The following is a 20,643-nucleotide window of genomic DNA, read 5'->3' as shown; positions in this document are numbered from 1 at the left end:
TGACCTGTTTACTCGTTTAATTAAAAATGTTGACTTGTTTGTCCCATTTATTACGACCCTCCTATAACTTGATTATAACTTGTTTACAGCCCGTTTTACTTGATTAGATGAATGGGTTAGATTGGTCATTTCGGAATGTGTCTGGGTAAGGGTCGATGTATTTGACATATTCTTTCCATCATAGTGTTACGATTCTTTCAGGTCCTGTAAGATGCCAACGCGGGACTTGTAACACCACTCTGAGTATGTCTGGGTAAGGGTCGATGTATAAAACATAAAAACCTGAATCTGAATATTGATAATAAAAAGAACAAAACATATAGCATAGGCAAAGCTCGTCGGCCCAATATACCAACGCGTGACTTGTAACACCACTCTTTAAAACTAAGAGGTTCTTTGGCAACCTCGTGTTTCGTTATTAAGAGACATGATCGATTGAGAGATACCATCTGAATGGGTCAAAATGTTTTTAAAACGCATCCAATAAGAGGCTCCATAAATCACAAAGAAATGTTTTTTAAATAAAACAATCATACTCTACCTCTGACTAATTCAGAGAGAGTATTTTAATAGAATCTTTAAGAAGCTACAAAAAACTCCCGATGTTTGGGATTCCTTAATTTACCTCTTTATAACTTATTTAAGGCATAAGTATAAGTTACAAAGTTGTAACTTATACTTTATGCACTCACAAAATCTAACTTTCTCAAACACCTTATAACACATAAGTTATAAGCTACAAAGAGTTAAAATAAGGAATCCTAAACACCCCAAAACCAAACTAAGTATCACATCACTATAGTAAAAGAATGTACCAAATGTGCGAAGACCAAAAAAATCATTTTACATGTTAGTTCAATTCGTTTACAGCTCTATAAACCAAACCATTCATTAAGGTTTTGAAACCGGCCTACTGAAAATTCAGAAAAGCCAACTGCAAAACCGAACTGATTATGGGATTTGAAAGTTTCATGGTTCTACACAAAAAACATGAATGCAGCTGATGACTTTAGAGAAGTCCTAATTTAAAGGTTTTATTATTACTTAGTTTGTTAATTTTGTATTATGTTAAATCAAATTATCACAAAAATGGCCACACTTTAAATGGAGATGAACTAAACTGTTCTTATTTTGAGTTATTATTTAAAACACACATTCATATAACAAACGAGCAACTGTCTATATTCAAATGTCCGCTCAATTGTAAACGGGCGAGTGGTTCAGTTTGTATACGAGCACGAGCAAAAGAAAGCTCACTCAATTTTTTTTAAACACCGGTTATAGTTATATGTGTTTTATTTTTTTAATTTTTTTTTTGTTATTGATAGTAGAATAACAATTACATTCTAGGGATTAAAGAGAGAGATGGTGATGATGATGAAGCTTACATGCTGCTGTTGCTATTATTATTCTTATTATTATTATATTATATTATATTATTACTATTATTATTATATTTATAATTTATTAAAAGAAGATTATTAAAATACCCTTAATATGTTGGTATTATTACTAAAATACCAACGGTCAACGGACGGTCAACTGACGGCAGGAGTCAGAAGAACCCGCCGGAGAAACACAGGGAGTCAAAGTTCACAAAATCTTTTTCAGTGGTTAACCCATCTCGCGACGATATAAACCAGGGAGGCAAATAGCAGATTTCTCAGGGATTAAATTGTAGTTATTATATGAGTAAAATAGTAAATGGTCAAAGTGTAAAAGATCATGTGTTATAAAAATGAAATATCCGAACAAATAACTGTAACTTGTTTATCACATTTAAATAATAAACAACTTGCATCATACAGATAATAAGCAAACATCAAAATAAATAATGCTACATCATAACTACAGTACTGCTAAAGCATCATCAAGACGGTTACAAGTTACAACAAGTTTCTTGCATCAAACTTAGAAGGCTTAGATATCTGGAAGTCGGAGGTCACTGTTGCGCATTTTGGTTTGACCTGAGAAGAGAAGAATAATAATGTGATTCCATTTCCTTGAGACCGGCAGCAGCATCTTCACCGATTCTAGCCAGCATCTTATCAGTCTTCTCAGCCCGCTGGTTTAGCTCAGCAGTTCTCTTATCTACATGGTCGTTCAATGACGCGAATCCAGAAAATATAGCCGTCTGCTTTAGTTCTGATACTAGTTTTAACAAAGAATCCGCTGCTTGTACCTGTTGTTTATCAACTTGTATATTATTTTCCACCAATCGGCGCTTGTCATACCATAAAAGTTCAATTCTGGTATCGGGCCATGGGTGTAAACAAGCCGAGCCATCGGCTCATTTAACTTACGAGATCTAGAGCTTGGCTCGTGGATAGTTTTACAAGATTGAGCTCGGCCCTTATAATATTTATTAATATATATACAGTTATAACTGAAATCATATTTTTATTAGTTATAATTCTTATATATAAAATATATATATTAAACAGACTAATTTTCAATAAGTAAGGCAAGGGATTGTTTATTAAACAGACTAATTTTCAAGATCGAGCTCCAATTAGAGCCGATCTCAAGTAGCTCACAAGCAGTTACGCTCGTTTAGAACCCCACATTGGGCTAATCATGTAATATGGGAAGAAAAAGATTATGAGTAAATAAAAAAGTCTCTTTGTATTATGATGCCTACAAGTTACAACATGTTACATCATTTCATTTTTTAGAATTAATATATCCTAATATGGGTAAAACAAGTGTTTATATGTCAACCCAACCCAAACCATTTTAACTAGTACTTAAAGCTTACATGCTTCGAGTCAAACAGTCAAACCCATTTTGACCGATAACCACAGCATCAAAGAGTTTTCAAAACCAGTATTCAGTATACCAGATAAAGTGTGCCAAAAAAGGGGATGATGCCTACCATTTTTGCGGCCCGCACCTCCATCATGAAGGCTTCTTGTGAGTTTCTGACAGGAGGGTCATTAACCTACATCATATGTATGCTGTCAGGTGGTTTTAAACATGACATCAAGCATGTGAAATTTGATATTACACATTTTATCCATAATTTGAACTTCAAATGCAAAAATACAGTGTAAATACTTAATATAATTATTAAAATTATTTGAAATAATATTTTATTTTGTCTTAAAGGTTTTAAAAGATGAGCAACTTTAGTTTCAACCAATTTGACATGTTCTTTTCAGCTTTTTTTTAGTAATTTACCCGTTTAACCCATTAGAGATAAAAACATAACACTAATGAACCCATTCATAAGTAAATGGGTCAAAAGTGCCCCGTAGCTGAACTATAAACTACCTCTTAAGCCTGACTAAAGTCATATGTGTCCTTCCATTAGCCATCAAATTTATGTTTTCAGTATGAACCGGCTCAGACAGTTGAAAAAAATACAAACAATACAAAATATGGGTCAGTTAGCCGTAAACCAGGCCTAATAATAAAAATACCCTATATTGGTTTGTATTTTCTTTCCTCAAAACAATTAAACTGATTTTGTTTCTTATTGTGTCACTCACTTTCTCATTTTGTTTGCACAAATGATTGGTATCAAGCATAACATTTTTTTCGAATTGAAGTACTGCAAGTTAATTACTTATTTTTTTCAACCTATTCTAGATAACAAGATAATATTGATATTCTCCAACACTTAAAATTAACTTTGATGATATTTTCATCTGATTTATGATTGAATGTTAACTTCTCTTAATGCATTATGTTAGTTTAGGATGAACAAGACTGGCAAATAAACAAATCAGGAATTCTATGAGTGATATTTAAAATTTATGATCTTCGGTTAGGTTAGGTTAGGTTAATTCGGTTATGACACACACCACCATAACCATAACCGAACCACATATTTCAGTTAATCGGTTATGGCTTAACCAAGCCATCTGTTAACTGTAGGGTTCAGTTAAGACGGTTAATTCGGTTATTTGCTCATCTCTACTGTCAAGTGAGGCAACTATGATAATAGCAATATATATGCCCTTTTGTAATCTGCCCGTATATATGTTATGGGATACATTTATACACCACTAAAGCTACTGTAGACACCACCGTTCATGTTATGCAATACTTGTGCTGTGCGGTTTTTGTAGGTTTTTGTAAGTGGTGATGCAGATAGTAATGTTATCGGTGTACAAATCATTTCCCATTAGTAAATCTCTACATGTTTCTAGGAATATGAGATGTCTAAAATCATATGGAGAGAACATGCAGTTAATTATGCTAAAAACAATAAAAATCATTTTCAACAATCAGTTTTTCTTGGCAAAACACATAGAACTCATGAAGCATAAGCTAAAACAAACCAAGGAACTTCAAATATAACTTTTACAGTATGTAACATAAATTAGTAACACATAAAAAGTACATAGCTTTGCTATTGGTGGGATATACTGAGTACGATGATGATGATATGACATAAAAAGTACATACCCGGGCAACATTGACAACAATGCCGAAAGTGTCAACGATGCTTCCAATGTCATCATCGACTCTCTTCTGCAATGATTTCTGCTTTTGAGCAGCCGCGGCAGCTGCCGCCGCCGTGGGACCAATTGCCCCACTTGTGCCTCCACCTGCCCCACCCTTATTCATTGCAATTTGCAAAATTCAGTTTGCTGCTTTTCACAAAAAAGACAGGTCAGATAAACAAAATTCCCAAAAGACACCAACTATATCTAACTAGTTGTAATATAGAAATGCAAATACACTTCTTTTAGTTAAAAAAAACATGCACACATACAACATGACAAGTTACTATTAAAATCAGAATCAAATCCTACCGGGCCAACAGTTTCGTCTCAGTATATTCGTTTTGCAATTTAAGTAATATACAGTTGCAAAACAATAACCTGACTTTATAGATAATTCACTAGTGCCCGTAACTTAAGAACACAAAAAAGAACTAACAAGAAAGTGACACACACATTGGGAAAACACAAATATATCACTATCACCATCCATTTTTGTCATTAACTTCGATAAATTGACCAAATACCCTTGTTAAGTAAAAACAACAATATATATTTTATTTAACAGTGGTATTTTGGTCAAATTATATAAACTTTAACAGCAGAAGTGGACGGTGTTAGTAAACTAGAATGAAATGACAAGTTTTTGGAAACCACATTGTCTTTTTGGCAAAGTTTCCAAAAACTAATCAAAACAGAAAATCTGACCAAACCGCATGAACCAACACAGCAGTTAACCCTCTATTTATACTAAAACAATAAGTTTTTCTCTAAGCTAATTATACTCCTATATATCAGGAAAATAAAAAATCTCCGTAATTGTCTCTACATCTCCAGCCGATCTTCCTTTTCTGTTGTGTTCATCTCAAACAAGAACTTTCTCATGTGACCTGTTTCAGCTCTCAACTTCTTGGTTCACACTTTACACGTAATTAACACATTCACATGTAAACATTAAGATTACACCCTACAAAGATTTCAATATGCATTATCTCAGTCAAATTGCCGAATATTTCTTTTGCTTATTTGCCCTAGGAACCCCCTGTAGATGTTGATAGGTAAACTAACACCCTGAAGAAAAAATTGTACATGTTTGTTCTTTTATTTTAGTCCAGACAGTAGAATTGTGTAATTGAAAATCCAAACATCATTAAATATGAGTTATTTTATATCAAGTTTTTTCCCTTTTAGCTAGTAATATATGATATATGAAGAGGAAAGAAGGTGCTCACTGTGTTAGATACTATTGTTCACAGAAAATGATTGTGATGTATGAATCTAATAGCATCTGTGCACAAGTGGATAATCTAAAATGTTGGATAAATTGTTTAAAATATAGCAAACACAAAAATAACTAAGAACAAGTCTCTCAACTTTGCAGATATGTAATTAAGCTTTTGCTGATTAAACTTTGAAAGAAAAATATGGGAATGTAATCAAATTCTGGCTAGGAGTTTAAACAAGCCCGATCCGCTTGTGAGCTACTCAAGATTAGCTCGTTAAAAAACATGAATCAAGCTGAGCTTAAAAGAGCTTCTTACTTTTATCATTTATATTTAATATATTTATATCATAACTATTATTATATAAAAGCATATGATGCATATAATAAATAATATATTATATACTATGTACAAAAGTTATAATTATAAATGTATATGTAAATAGTTATAAAAATATACAAATTAAATAAACAGATAATTAACAAATAATAAACAAGGCAAGCATGAGCTTGAAAAACTACTCACCTTGAGGTTTAGAAATACAGTTCTAAACAAAGCGAGCTCGAGCCTAAACAAGGTCGGCTAGTTACAGCCCTAATTCTAGCTAATGACTGCAAAAGGATTAGTTTCGGTTATGATACTGACCAGTAATGCACAATTGCACATAACAGTTAGGTAAAATACAAATGACAAATTATTAAAAATTGACAAGTTTGTCACTGATATTCATAAGGATTTACACAAACTCCATAAAATTGACAGTCAAAAAATGAAAGACAGATTTAAACATTTTCCGATAAATAATTATTGGGCTTCTTCACTCGAAACGTAAAGCTCTTTTATGAAATATACAAAGGCATCCAATCCAAACCAACAACTAAATTATCAATAAGTGTAAGACTGTGCTTTGACAGTTACCTGCCTATCGACGACAAAGCAATATGCGACGAACGACGATTCCGCCAAATATCAGGAGAATTTCTCAAATTATATAAAAATAATTAAAAATGTATATGAATTTCTCGATCTAATACCGGTTAGACTCGTTTAAATATCATGTTTCAACCTTGAACGTTTTAGGGGTTTGGAATTTAACTTGAATGTTTTTGTTTTTTAAATCTTGAATGTATTCACGCACCTAATATGTGCTAAGTAATTATTGTACATTCACTCATCCTACATATAGTATTACATATGCGTTCGAATTGACACGGCCTATTTATCAATAAGAGCAGACACGTTCACTTGATTAATTTGTGACATCAACTCATACAACCTAACATCTTACCGAGACAAACCCAAATTTTATGAAACAAACCAATACAACGCACTTACTTAATAGACAAGACTTCAAAAAACAATACATTGCTTAATAATCTTAACAACGTCAAATTGACCCTTTTAACCTTACATCATACGCGAAGGAGTAAGGATAAAACTGTAATTACACAAATGGGAACACAGAGTTGAGATCTCTACAGTCCAAAGTAACCTACAATTTTTCCAACACAGCGTACAAGTTCGCGAGTTAACAACACACTTTCAAAATGGACCCACACAACCACCACCGTCACGACGAACCACCCTACCCACCACCACCGCACGGCGAACCACTCTACCCGCCACCATCAGCCACCGTACCCACTCGTTGAGGTCTACCCTCCACCACCACCACCTCCGTACACGGCAGATTAACACCACCCATCACCACCACCACACCCCACATATCCCTTCGATCATCAACCACCACCATACTGATCACCACAAAAAACCCGAAAAATACACAGATAATAAACCAACTGTTAGGGTTTATTGCAAGGCGAAACCCGATTACGCTCTCACGATACGTGACGGGAAAGTGATTCTGGCACCGTCTAATCCGTCTGATCCTCATCGGTAAATAATAATAATATTATTATTATTATTAAGATTATATGTTTTGGTTTTAATTAATTTGTTGAAATTATTATTATTGTTTGGAATATGAAACAAGCAGCATTGGATTAAAGATGAGAAGTTTAGCACACGAGTGAAGGATGAACAGGGTTATCCCTCTTTTGCTTTGGTTAATAAAGCTACTGGTCAAGCCATCAAACACTCCATTGGTGCAACTTATCCTGTATGTCATTATATCAATCCTTATTGTTATAGTTTTGAACCTCTTTGATGTTTATAAAACTCCTATGTTAAATTATTCATACAAATTGACACCCGAACACAGCCTGCTTAGCTAAACGTGTTCGACCCGTTTAGACTCAGTCTAAACTTAAACCTGTGAATTCATACAAGAGCATTATGTTTATCTAGTATGATGAAGGTGTTCATCGGTCGGTTTGCGGTTTATTCGGTTTTAGTTACAAACAACTTATTTGTTTCATTTCTTTTATACTTTTATAATGATATTGGATTAGGTTGAGCTAAAGATGTAATTCATCAATGATAAAAGCTTAATAACGATATTCGGTTTATATGGTTGATTCCAATAGAACCAAATTCAGATTTCTGAAACCAAAACCGAAAACAAAATTCAGTTTGCGGTTTAGTAATCAAGTATGATCAGTTATTGGTAATTGAATATGATCAGGGTGTTCATCCCCTCATTGGTTCGGTTTGCGGTTTATTCAGTTTAGTTATTGGTTTCGACGGAATAAACCAAAAAAATATAATAATAATAATAATAATAACAATAATAATAATAGTAATAATAAAATTTTATGGCGTTATAATGATATTGGTTTCAGCTAAATATGTAATTGGATAAATGACGAAACTTGAATAACGATATTCTGTTTATTTGGCTAACTCGGTTCAAACCGAATTCAGATTTCTGAAACCAAAATCGGAATCCCAGTTCTGTTTCGACCGAAAACCGGCTATGTAATTCGATTCTGTTTTAAATAAACTCTTTTGGTTTGCTGTGGTTTGGTTCGGGTCGGTTCGGTTCGGTTAAGAGTTTTATCGGCTTGAAACCGAAAAATGAACACCCCTACTTAGCCATATATTTAGGGGATTTGAAGTTTGATTATAATCAAATGTTAGTAATTTGATATGTTGACCTTTAAGGGTCAACACGGCTACTGTTTGACAAATTGATAAAAGAAAATTTTTCACTTTCAATGAAAAGTGTTATTTTAAGCTGTGGTGACACGTTAAGCACTTTGCATCATCATATAACCTTCAGTTTTATATTATTTGCGTCCGTGAAGTTGTAATATCTTTCCTCAGGTTCAGCTGACAGAATACAACCCTAATAAGCTTGATGAATCTGTTCTTTGGACCGAGAGCAAGGACTTAGGGGACGGTTATCGGGCTGTAAGAATGGTCAATAATATCCGACTCAATGTTGATGCGTTTAATGGTGATAAAAACCATGGTGGCGTGCGTGACGGTACAAAAATTGTTTTGTGGGAATGGAAGAAAGACGGTAATCAGAGGTGGAACATGGTTCCTTACTGTAAGTATCTCAACTCAAACTTTACTTGATAATATTCTTTAATAATAATTTGCATTTGAGTTTTGGTCTTCAGCTAAATAATATTCTTCATTTTGTTCTCATCAACGTGTGAAATGATATGTGCAGGATATACATGTATTGTGGGATTTTAATGAGTGTATCTGTGAACGATCATCTGTTTGAATAAGTTAAGACTGGTGAGAAACTATGGGTTTAGTTATGTGGTTACTGGCTAGTGTATTTATAGATCACTATAATGCATTTGTTATAGCATTGCTTCTTATACATGATATATTGATGCATCTAAGTTATTGGTGATCGAATGAAAGTTAGATACGTGTGAAAATGAGGTTGTCAGGTTGTTGGATTGAAAGTGATGAACCCGAACATGACGTGAACAACTGAACACGACCTGTGAATATATTTGTCTTGAAGATATCAAGAGTAACACATTTAAAACAATGTAACTTGGACATGACCAATGTTTCAAAATTATAGATTCTTATTTACTTTGATAGAAACTAACATCTGAGCCAAGATGTAACAAATCTATGAAGTTGACACAAAACTTATAAAAACTACACTAGATGGCACATCAACGTGAGATAACAACTGAAGACCCACCCTCACTTTCTGCTAGGGATGAGTGGGTGCCGGTACCGAAAATGAGATTTTTTAAATTCTTGGTACCGTTACCGGTATTTAAGGCAAAATTCGGGAATACCGGCATTGAAAACTCAAAACATGGTATTGGTTGGTGTCAGTATCAAATCGGTACCGGTACCTGTTTTGCTCATCCCTACTTTCTGCCAGCCTTTTATACTCCAAAGTTCCAAGCTAGCCCCTTAAGTTTCAGAAATCGCAATGCTAGCTCTAAAAGATTCAAATGTTAGCAACTGCAGCCCCTCAAGCTTCTACTAAAGACAACTCAGATCTGAAACTTAAAAGCTAACCAAATTAACGAACACAACACAATGTTCGCTTAATATTGCTTGTTTGTAACATTCTCTTACAAGTAAACATCTCTACTAAATTAAATTCTTTACCTCATCATGACTAACATCTAACTTAATAAAAATCGGCCTACTTGTATGAAAAAGATTATTAGTTGCTAACTTGCTATAATGGACAAAGCTGGTTTATTATCACATTTTAGACTATCAGGTAAGTCATGTTTATTTTCACTTTCTGTAAGAATATTCAATGTTCGCATAATTTTACAGAAGTAGAACACATTGCTTGGTATGCTGCCTCAACAGTCTTTGACTACATACTGTTTATTTGATATGTTTGTATCTCTAAAAGGTGAAACGAGTCAAAAGAAATACTACTACTTTTCTAAAATAAGGAATGCTAGACAAAACAGACTCGATTTCGAAGATGTGCAATTGATGTCTCTTTGTAAAGCTGATTGCCCAATTTTACCTGTGTAGTTTTAGACGTGTGTAGTTAATAGATACAATTAAAGTTACAATAAGAAATGTGATATATTGTTCAATCAAGTTTTCTGTTTTATTAAAGTTACCTAAACAGAAAACATACAATTTAGTGTGTCGCTAGTAAAAACATACTGGAATACATACAATTTGTAAAATTACCAGCCAAATATGCACGAAAGAAATGTACATATGCACTATATATGCAAACTTAAAATCTGGCTCCTCGATGTGCTTTATAATTTGCTAAGACAAATGAAAAATCTAGAAATTTGCTAAATCCGGAACACCATACATAATCTTAATATAAAAACTACACTTGTAAACTAGGGTTCCGTTTGATTTACAAAATGAAATTGAAGTTAGAATTAATCATCCTAAAATCCTATTTGATTAATTGGTAGTTGGATGATATTAGAATGGGAAAATTTTGTCAACTTTTTCCCATGTGTGATGGAATCGTAAACATTCCATTAGAATGTTCAATTATTGCCAAAAGACCCCCACATATCACCATCAAAATATTACAAAATCAAAAGATTATCACCTATATATCATTACCCAACGAACATGTATCATGGAAACATAAACATAAATCCAAATTCAAATTCAAACATTAATATCCAAACCAGAAATAAACCCTTTTGTCATTACCACGAAACCGAAACAATTGTATCTTGAATGATGGATCAGAGTCTGATTTTGTGGTGTTAAAGATGGCATGTTGACGATTAAAGAAAAGGCGTGCACGGACACCTTTGTTCTTTTTAACATTCTAATTACATTCACAAATTTACCTACCAACCAAACACATTAATTTTTACAAGATTCCATTAAAATTTCAATTTCATTTCTAGGACCTAGGGTTTTGGCAAGGGTGCCCAACAAGGGGAGGTGACGGCGATGAGGACCTGGTATGAAACATGGTTTTAGAATCAGGTATGAGACACGAACTCCCAATATCCAATCCTATGGTATGGTTCTCCATTAATACTAGATAAATATTACATACATATATGACTTATGACATATCTTCTCCACACATTACTTGCAATAATATTTAAGATAACTAAAAATTAATTTGTTGTGGAAACCAATAGTTAAGTAAAGACAAAGTTGAACAAGTCTTGATCCACTTAAAATGCAGTTGAAGAGTTAGCAAATAGCAAATCCAAGTGACCATGTGATTTGTCCACTTGTTTGCTTCTAGTTGAGAGTGAATGAAGGAATTCAATCTCAATTCTCAGGTTGCAATTAAAAGGCCCACATGCCACAAATGGGATTTTCATGTGCCATGTTTTAGTTGCATAAGTTGTGTGTTTATTTTAATCACTCAATCATTAATGCCCATGCTATTTGCTAATCTCTAGAAACTAAACTGTACCTCTAAAGTACTTCAATGCCTTATCAAATACTCAATGATAGTCAACGCATTTGCATCTTGCTAATTGTTTGTTTTAATCCCTATTTGTTTTTGTACTATACTCGGATTTGACCATAAAGTAATTGTCGTTTTCTTACCCCTCGCGATCATGTTCAAATCCCAGGGTTAACTTGGATTATATGCCATCTAAAACGAGTCAACTAAACATGTTAGATAGCCGATAAAAAGTGTATAGTAAACCTTAGACCCATGATTTGTTTTACTAGGTTTACTCTTAAAAATGTCCGATGAGTCGGTGTCATTTAATTGTCAAATACATAAATAACACATAAAAAAGTACATATAAAAAACAGTTAATGTAGTATGTACTTAGGTCATTTGACTATCAGATACATAAATAACACATAAAAACAAGTATCAGATACTATATAACATATAAAAACAGTTAATATGGTATGTACTATTTAGGTCCGCCCCGTCTACAGCATGTTTACCAACTTTAACCTTAAAAAGTGCCTTGAGGCTGCAGCAAATATAAATATGTATAACCAACAAAAGGCAAAATAAAGTAAAATAAAGTAAAGCAGTTACCATATCTTCTGATATATCTATTTACCATTATTATTTTTATAATATGGAAGTCGGCTTCAAGCTTACTAGCATTCATGGGTTACTTATGAATGCATATTTAATTAATATAATAAAACTTAAAACTAAAGGACTGACCAAATCTTGATAATATTATTCTAAGTCTATGCTTGCAACTGTAATGAGTTAACTTTTATAAGTTGCCTTTCCCATTACTCTTCCCATAGAATATGATTCCTTATTAACATGAACCATGTGAAAAAAGGAGGGAAACATATTTTATTTTACATTAGCAAGTTGGCATATGGTTAAGGCTTTAACTGCCAATACAGTTTACTCTCACCAATCTTTATATGAAGGCCTATCATTCCATACTTTCTTCTTCACACCTTCTCAACATTCTATACTCACATCTCTTGTTCAAATTATAACTTTTGCAGGTCCAAAATGGAGTTTCTTAACATTTTTGTGGTTCTAACATTCACCTCCATGGTAGCATTCCCTAGTGTCAATGCCGGCCCTCGTGGCCGTTGGATTAATGCACATGCCACCTTCTATGGCGGTGGCGATGCTTCTGGTACAATGGGTAAGAAACTCACTCAACCTAGTCCGGTGAAAATAATCAGTTTTGGGTGGCCCATTTAAAAATGAGTCGTGTTCGAGTTAACTTTTTTAATTTTACGAGTCCTCGAGTTGACCTGTATAACCTGTTTAGTTAAACAAGTCAACCCGCCAACCTCTTTAGTTAAACATGTTGGCCCACTTACCCATTTATAACTTGTTTAATCCATTTTTTTACAACCCACTAGCCCAATTAACATATTTATAACTTAACTATTACCCGCCAACCTGTTTGACACGTACGTTTAGCATAATGGGTTAAGCGAGCCATGTTCAGGCTACACATTTTTAAGTGTGTGGGGTTAGGGTTGACGTTTTTGACACATAAAAATACCGTTCTAAAACAATATACCGTCAATGTGACACGATTGACACCTCTAAATCTAGTTATATTATCTTTTATGCTAAAAAAATAATAAACTGATGTTTTTGTTCATGTGAAGGAGGAGCATGTGGGTATGGAAATTTGTACAGCCAAGGATACGGTACGAACACAGCTGCACTGAGTACCGCTCTGTTCAACAACGGGCTTGCGTGTGGAGCGTGTTTCGAGATTAAATGTGTAAATGATAAAAGATGGTGTCTTCCCGGTTCCATTATTGTCACTGCTACAAACTTTTGTCCTCCAAATCCCGCTCAATCAAACACCAATGGCGGGTGGTGTAATCCCCCTCTTCAACACTTTGACCTCGCCCAACCGGTTTTCCTCAAAATCGGTCAATACAAAGCTGGAATTATACCAGTTCAATATAGAAGGTATTGGTTATATGCTTCTTGTTACACATTTTAATGCAATGAGCACAGTTTAAAAAAACTAGAGCTAACCTGGCAATATTATTATTTTGTTGTAGGGTTGATTGCAAGAAGAGAGGTGGAGTGAGGTTCACTATCAATGGTCACACATACTTCAACTTGGTGCTATTGACCAATGTTGGTGGTATGGGTGATGTGATTGCGGTCTCTATCAAGGGGTCTAAAAGCAACAAGTGGCAAGCGATGTCCCGAAACTGGGGTCAAAACTGGCAAAGCGGTGCCTTACTTGATGGTCAAGCTCTATCTTTCAAGGTCACAACGAGTGATGGCAGAACGATAGTTTCTAAAAATGTGGCCCCGCCAAACTGGAGTTTTGGACAGACATATACCGGGAGACAGTTCTAGATTGTTTGTTCAACTCCAACTTCCTAACTTTAAGGTTTTCGTTTATGTTTTTCATATTACCCGTAGTAAACTTTAATGTAATATAGTTATAGTTATATCAGGCATACCAACTTCATGAGCGCATTTTGGACGGCTCGTGAAACTGGATGCCTAAACTAAACTCCAGGAATCTAGAAAATGTTTGTTAAGATTCCTGGAGTGTTTTTAGACCGCGCCCTTGAAAAAACACCAACACGGGTTGGTGCTTTAGTGTGGCAGGGTCTTTTTTTTTAACCTAAGTAATGCTAGAGTCCAAAGATACCTAAGATATAGTTCCCTGTGTTCTTTTGGTGAAAGCAAGGATATAGAGTCCAAAGATACCAAAGATATTGTCTGTCAGTTGTGGTGTCAAAGATTCCTCAATGTATGTTGTTTTTTGTTTCACTTTATAATGAGAATAACATTTAAAAGTTTGTTATTTATATAATTATATTCCTGTGACCGAATCCGAAATATATTCATGCCATAGTAACAAGCACTTTAAACCAGAACATTTACATGTTACAACCTTAATTCATATATATCACATCTTTAAAACACATTACAAGATATATAGCATACCACATAAATCACGAAGCTTCGACATTCATTAAACGTCAAGCACTAACAGTTGTCACAGATTATTACCAATTAACATACAGTAATATGTTTATGAAACACTTGCAAAACGAATGCATCCGCAATTTTAAATGGAGCACATTTGTTTTGGTAAATAAACAAAATTGAACAGCATTATTAATTATAAGAACTACTAACAAGCCAGCCAAACAAAGCTAACCACCACCAATAAGCATACGAGATACAATTCAATACAGCAATAACCTAACTTATAAATTACATAGAAATCAAATTCATAAGAAAAGATGGGTGGCGGTTACCGTCGCACCACCATTGCCGGCACGGTCTCCGCCATCGTCGCATTCCTGTACCATCGCACTACCTTAGCCCTTCAAAATTCAAAGTATGTTGGTATTCATACACCACCCATATGGTGTTTATACAGGTCTATACGGTTTATATAGGTATGTATAAGTTATACATGTCATGCGTGAATGACAAGTGTACAAATGAATAAAAAAAGCTTGTTGCCGTCTATACGACCCATATAGCCATATACAAGTCGTATAGGGCTTCGATAGCTCGTATAAAGCTTGACATAACATAAAACCTATACGAATTGTATAGCATCTATACGACCATATAGAATCTTCTTGCATAACACGTCAGAATGTACTTTGACCGACTGTTACGCGTAGCATGATGAGGGCTATATGACCCGTATAGGCAAACTTTTCAGATTTCTAATCTTAAAATATGAAAATTTTATGCGAATATTATGCTGAAAGTAGTTTGACTAAATGTGATATCGGGACTTAAGCTTAAAAAGTTATATTTATTTGATGATTTATTATTATTCTACCGAAAGTTGTTTGACTTAATGTAATATTGGGATTTAAGATTTTACTTAAAATAATATACATAGGTGCATAAGTTAATTTTTATCATTTTTGTTCTCTCTTGTTTTCGGTTCTCTTATTATTTAGATTAATGTAGTATTACTATAAGTTTTAAACGAATGGAGTATTTTACGACTATCTTTGATGATTATTATCGAGAAAGTAACTTTGATGAAAATTGTGGAGTTACTGATGGTAAAAACTGTTGAGTTACGTGTGACATTCGACAATTTCGGGTCACTTTTGTTATGTAAACCCGACCCGTTTGTAACCCGAACATTTCAAATATATAAAATATTGGATCTTGTCATTTAAAATATATAAAATATATTTTTTTTTATATTATGCATTGTTTGACCATTTAAACATACCCATTTTTATGCAAACCATAAAAGAATCTTTATACCCAACCCTTCACTCCTTCCCTATATATACACACCCATCTTCTTTATTTTACTCTTGCTACATCTCCAAAAACTCTCTCAAACTCCATAGATTCAAGGTTGTTATTTCTTATGTATTCTTGAAGTTTTGACTTCTCAAGTCAAACTAACTATAGTCTTTCATTCTAACTTGTTCATCTAACATTACTAACTCTTGAATATGGTGGTACAACATATATATAATACACACCCCTTGTTTCTTTTATTTGTTACTTCACCGACTTTGGTTGGCTAAGTTTCGAATGTCATAAGGCAAGGCCTCATGGAGGACTTCGTGTTCTTGATATATATTTACACACACATAACTTATTATACATATCACTTATGACTAACTTCTAACCCTTTAGTTTGTTCATCTTATTTACAAGTTCCATGGTGTGGGTTTGTATAAGACTAACCTCGGTTTAACCGAAACTAGTCCAAATCGGAAACCGAACTTTTGTTTACTAGTTTTGTTAAAATAGTTGTTTAAACATGTTTATTGCTAGATTTGAGTTTCAAAAATCATTTTTACAAGTTCTTTGATATTAAGCATATGGAATCCATCTATGAACTCGTTGGGAGATGGAAACCGAACTAAACCGAAACTTTTGCTTAAAAGACTTGTAGTTAACTTTTTTTGTTGTAAAATTTAAGTTTTCTTCATTTATAAACCAATATACAAGTTCTATGATATTTGGGCATGTAGAAACCATCTATGAACTATTTGTGAGATGGAGACCGAACTATACCGACTTTTACTCGCTTAAGACACACAAGTGTGTTTTTAGTTATCAAGACTTGTATATTTCTTTAAAAAAATAGTTTACAAACTGATTTTAATTATTTTCTTAAGTACTTGGAATAGTTGGATCCAACTTAATCTCATAACATAGCTTGGACCGACAAAACCGAACACTCGCTTAACGTGCGTTGTTAGTTCTAAACAATAGATCTACATACTTGGTTAAGTGTTAGTATGTTTTAATGAGTTATCTCATAACAATTAATATTTTGGAAAGTTGACTTTGGGTTTGACCATTTGTCAAGACCCGAACCGACAACCCGAACACTCGTTAAAAACCCGTTTTAGTATCTTTAGCCTAATGGAACTTGCATTTTAGCATTTTCCCCACCTTATTACTTAACATTGGTTAAGTAAATATTAAGGTTAGATACTTTAACCCGGTTTTGAGCAAACTTACATTTTTTAAAAGGGTTATTATTATAAATTCTTAAATTGTTATATTTTAAACCTTGAACTTTAATTGATTAGTTTTTGCAGCAATTATTTTATTTAAAGATCTTCAAGACAACCTTTCTAAATCCAAGACTTTCTTTTATTTAGGCTTCATACGTTAAACTCGTCGTTCCGGCAAACCTCCAAATAATCAATCTTTCAAGTTTATTACTTGAATGTGAGTAGCTTCATACCCCGTTTTCTATCTTTTATTTTGGGGGTGACATTTCAACTTATCTAAACTAAATGTTTTATACTTGGGTCTTAAACCACAAACGTTGTTGTATACCTTACTTGAATAATTGCTCGATTTGGTGTTCTATGCTTATTTGACTATGTGTTTATCGCTTTTGGATGGTGGAACTATAAATCCTAGACCATTTGGCAACCCCTCATGGCAAGGTGTCGTTAACGTAATGCAGTTAACGATAACTATAAAATCCTAAACTATTTGGCAACCCCTTATAGTTGGGTGTCGCTAACTTGTTAGCGATAACTATTTATCCAAGTTTATAGCTATTATTTATGGTTTTGTATACTAGTTTTGTGGCTTTTCATACTATATATCTATTGTTCAAACTTATGAATTGCTCACCAACCTTTGTGTTGATAAACTTTATTTTATGAAATGTTACAGGTTTGCATCTAGGTTGATTATGAAGTTCGGTGAAGAAAACGTCACAAATACCGTTAGGATATTAGCAAAACTGAACAATATTTGATTTGCTATATTTTGTTATATTTTGTTGTATTTGAGTTATGAATATTTGGTTATGTGACATTTTCGATGATGTGAAATGAAATGAGTTTGTTAAATATTGTCGCTTTAAATAGTGTCATGCGCTTATGAGCAATCGTTGCACCCCGGCATGTTCCGCCGCCTTTGGTCGGGGTGTGACAGATTGATATCAGAGCCATGACAATTAAGATAGGTGGTTAGACGTAACGACCTAGAATTGTTATGCTTAGGGTCATATACGTGTGTTCTTACGTGTTTACTCTATCTAATTGTTCATATCGCATGTTTATTTATTAACTTGTTTAAAATTCACCAATATCCTAAATGATCACATACACACACTTTCATAGTATTTCCAAGGTATCCTTACCTTAAAACGCAAAAAGTAGATTTTCATTGTGTTTTATGGATTACAAGATTAACTTGGATCCCGTTGTTTCAAATCCCTTAAAGGTTGCGTTTATTTCGGGTTTGTAGCCATCATAGGAAACGAGAAATTATAAAATGACCATTTGACAAAAAGATTCCAATAATCGAAGGTGATTTACTTACCTGGGATGGTTGAGTTATAATGCTTGTTTTCTAGGCCATAAATCGTGTTATAAATGTCAATGCTTTAAGTAGTCGAATGCGAGCGTTCCGGTCGCCATCCTAATTTTCGGTGTTAAAACAATAGAACTACGGTGATTTCGTGGACTAGTGTTTTGACATGACGTTGTATCTCGATTTATTTTGTTATTATCGTTATTTGAGTCGAAAACATGAAAAAGTTTCGGTGGTTCGTACACATGTTTAGACTCCAATATGTTGTTTTATAAAACTTTTTAGTGTTAGAATATAAAGTCATGGTGTTTCATGCACGATTTTTCCAACTCTATAAATCTCAAAATCTCAAATTTTTAAGCTTTAAATTCTAAAAAAAAAAACCATTTACTATTGTTTTCGGTTTTGTTATTTATAAACAAAGTTTTATATTTTATCTAACACTAACATCTTCTCCATACTAACTCTAGGATTCACAAATCAAAAATCGAGATCTTATTTTATTTTATACACTTTTATATTCATTTCCTTTTTACCCAAAAACTTATCCCATTTTCTTTATAAATTTTAGCATGCCTCCGCTAAGACGCCAACCGCGCAAGAACTCCACTCGACGTATGGCCGTCATCATCGCCAAGCAAATGGCCGCTGTGATTCCCGAACTAATAACCCAAATACAAGCAAACCAACCCGCACCCGTTGTTGCACCTATTGAGCCCAAACCCGCATCCTACCTGCTTAAACAATTTACTAGTGCCAACCCGTCCGAATTCTATGGAACCAACTGTGCAACTACGTTGTTGCAGTGGTTCGAATCTGTGGAGAATGTGTTTTTACACAGCGAATGCCCCGAAGCGAAAAAGACAAACTTCGCTTCAAGCATGTTTAGGGGAACCGCCCTAACATGGTGGGGTAGTGTCATGCACCTCCAAGGTACGGATGTGGCCATGGCTCTTCCATGGGCCGAGCTCAAGGTGCTGATGAAGAAGAAATTCTGTCCTAAACACGAGCTCCAAAATCTTGAGGTAGAATTTTGGGACCTAAAACAAGAAGGTGGTGATAACGCCGCTTACTCGCTCCGTTTCCACGAGCTAAGCGTTCTTGTACCTCACTTGGTCACCCCAACCGAACGTGAAATTGACAAATATATTGGGGGTTTACCGATGAAAATCCGGGACTCAGTCATGAGTAGCAAACCCGCGAACCTTGAGGAAGCCATCACGTTAGCCGGTTGGCTATCGGAAAATCACGTGAAGGAGGGTACCCTAACCCTCAAGAAAACAATCGAGAAAGCCAAAACCGAGCCCGCTCCCCAAGCCAAGATTGAACCCGCACCACAAGCTATAAACTACTCCAACTCCTCCCGACACAACAACAACAACAACAAGAAACCCAAGACTAATTACCGAAACTTTGCCATCACCCAACCTCAACCACCACAACAAGCCCAAACTTTTCCCCAAAACCGAAAACCTTATATTGGTAACTCCCCACTATGTAACACTTGCCAACTTCACCACCCAACGAACTCACCGTGTCGCCATTGTACAATTTGTAACCGATTTGGTCACTTCTCCAACACATGCCGATCCACCCAACGAAACCAACCCAACCAACCTAACCCACCAACCCAACCAAGAAACTTTCCCCAAAATGCCCAAAACCGCTATGCACCATACCCATCAAACCAACCCTAACAACCCCGAGCTTGCTTTAATTGTGGTGATCCCAACCATTTCCGCCAAAATTGCCCACGTTTAGCTTTTGTCAACCAAGCTCAAACCGTAACCATACCATACTACCAAACACAAGCTTACCAAGTTCAAACTTACCAACCCCAAATTCCCCAACTCAATGCACCACTCATCCAACCCATCCAAACAATCCA

The 20,643-nt window shown here is 34.5% G+C and overlaps 2 protein-coding genes and 1 pseudogene across 3 annotated transcripts; 2 read left to right on the top strand and 1 right to left on the bottom strand.

The window, feature by feature from the left end:
- Window positions 1-1,790: 1,790 nt before the first annotated feature.
- Window positions 1,791-6,628, bottom strand: LOC143562475 (mediator of RNA polymerase II transcription subunit 22a-like). The gene is made up of 4 exons (XM_077050262.1): window positions 6,593-6,628; window positions 4,414-4,598; window positions 2,876-2,941; window positions 1,791-2,182 (listed from the first exon to the last, which is right to left on the bottom strand). Exons 2-4 carry the CDS (start codon window positions 4,573-4,575, stop codon window positions 1,943-1,945), a joined length of 468 nt encoding a protein of 155 aa, XP_076906377.1. The 5' UTR covers window positions 4,576-4,598; window positions 6,593-6,628; the 3' UTR covers window positions 1,791-1,942.
- Window positions 6,629-7,213: 585 nt separating this feature from the next.
- LOC143562474 (ricin B-like lectin R40G3) lies at window positions 7,214-9,452 on the top strand (annotated as a pseudogene). The gene is made up of 4 exons (XR_013140491.1): window positions 7,214-7,569; window positions 7,669-7,793; window positions 8,900-9,128; window positions 9,255-9,452. The product of XR_013140491.1 is annotated as a ricin B-like lectin R40G3 (transcript).
- Window positions 9,453-12,595: 3,143 nt separating this feature from the next.
- LOC143562473 (expansin-A10-like) lies at window positions 12,596-14,857 on the top strand. Its single transcript, XM_077050261.1, has 3 exons — window positions 12,596-13,122; window positions 13,601-13,913; window positions 14,009-14,857. Exons 1-3 carry the CDS (start codon window positions 12,984-12,986, stop codon window positions 14,313-14,315), a joined length of 759 nt encoding a protein of 252 aa, XP_076906376.1. The 5' UTR covers window positions 12,596-12,983; the 3' UTR covers window positions 14,316-14,857.
- Window positions 14,858-20,643: the final 5,786 nt, after the last annotated feature.

The sequence above is a fragment of the Bidens hawaiensis genome, unplaced genomic scaffold (assembly GCF_021521415.1).
Source record: "Bidens hawaiensis isolate Kalapana, Puna unplaced genomic scaffold, B.hawaiensis_p1.1 tig00021024_1, whole genome shotgun sequence".
Lineage (NCBI taxonomy): Eukaryota > Viridiplantae > Streptophyta > Magnoliopsida > Asterales > Asteraceae > Bidens > Bidens hawaiensis.
Note: the sequence above shows the minus strand (reverse complement) of the source record. Positions and strands in the feature narration are given on the sequence as shown.

Excerpts from the sequence above, each read along its gene's own strand:
- LOC143562475 (XM_077050262.1), bottom strand. The coding sequence starts at position 4,575 with ATGAATAAGGGTGGGGCAGGTGGAGGCACAAGTGGGGCAATTGGTCCC. Across the intron at positions 2,942-4,413 it reads TTGTTGTCAATGTTGCCCGG|GTTAATGACCCTCCTGTCAG; the intron begins GTATGTACTTTT and ends CATATGATGTAG. Across the intron at positions 2,183-2,875 it reads AGGTGCGGGCCGCAAAAATG|GTACAAGCAGCGGATTCTTT; the intron begins GTAGGCATCATC and ends GATAAACAACAG.
- LOC143562473 (XM_077050261.1), top strand. The coding sequence starts at position 12,984 with ATGGAGTTTCTTAACATTTTTGTGGTTCTAACATTCACCTCCATGGTA. Across the intron at positions 13,123-13,600 it reads CGATGCTTCTGGTACAATGG|GAGGAGCATGTGGGTATGGA; the intron begins GTAAGAAACTCA and ends GTTCATGTGAAG. Across the intron at positions 13,914-14,008 it reads ATACCAGTTCAATATAGAAG|GGTTGATTGCAAGAAGAGAG; the intron begins GTATTGGTTATA and ends ATTTTGTTGTAG.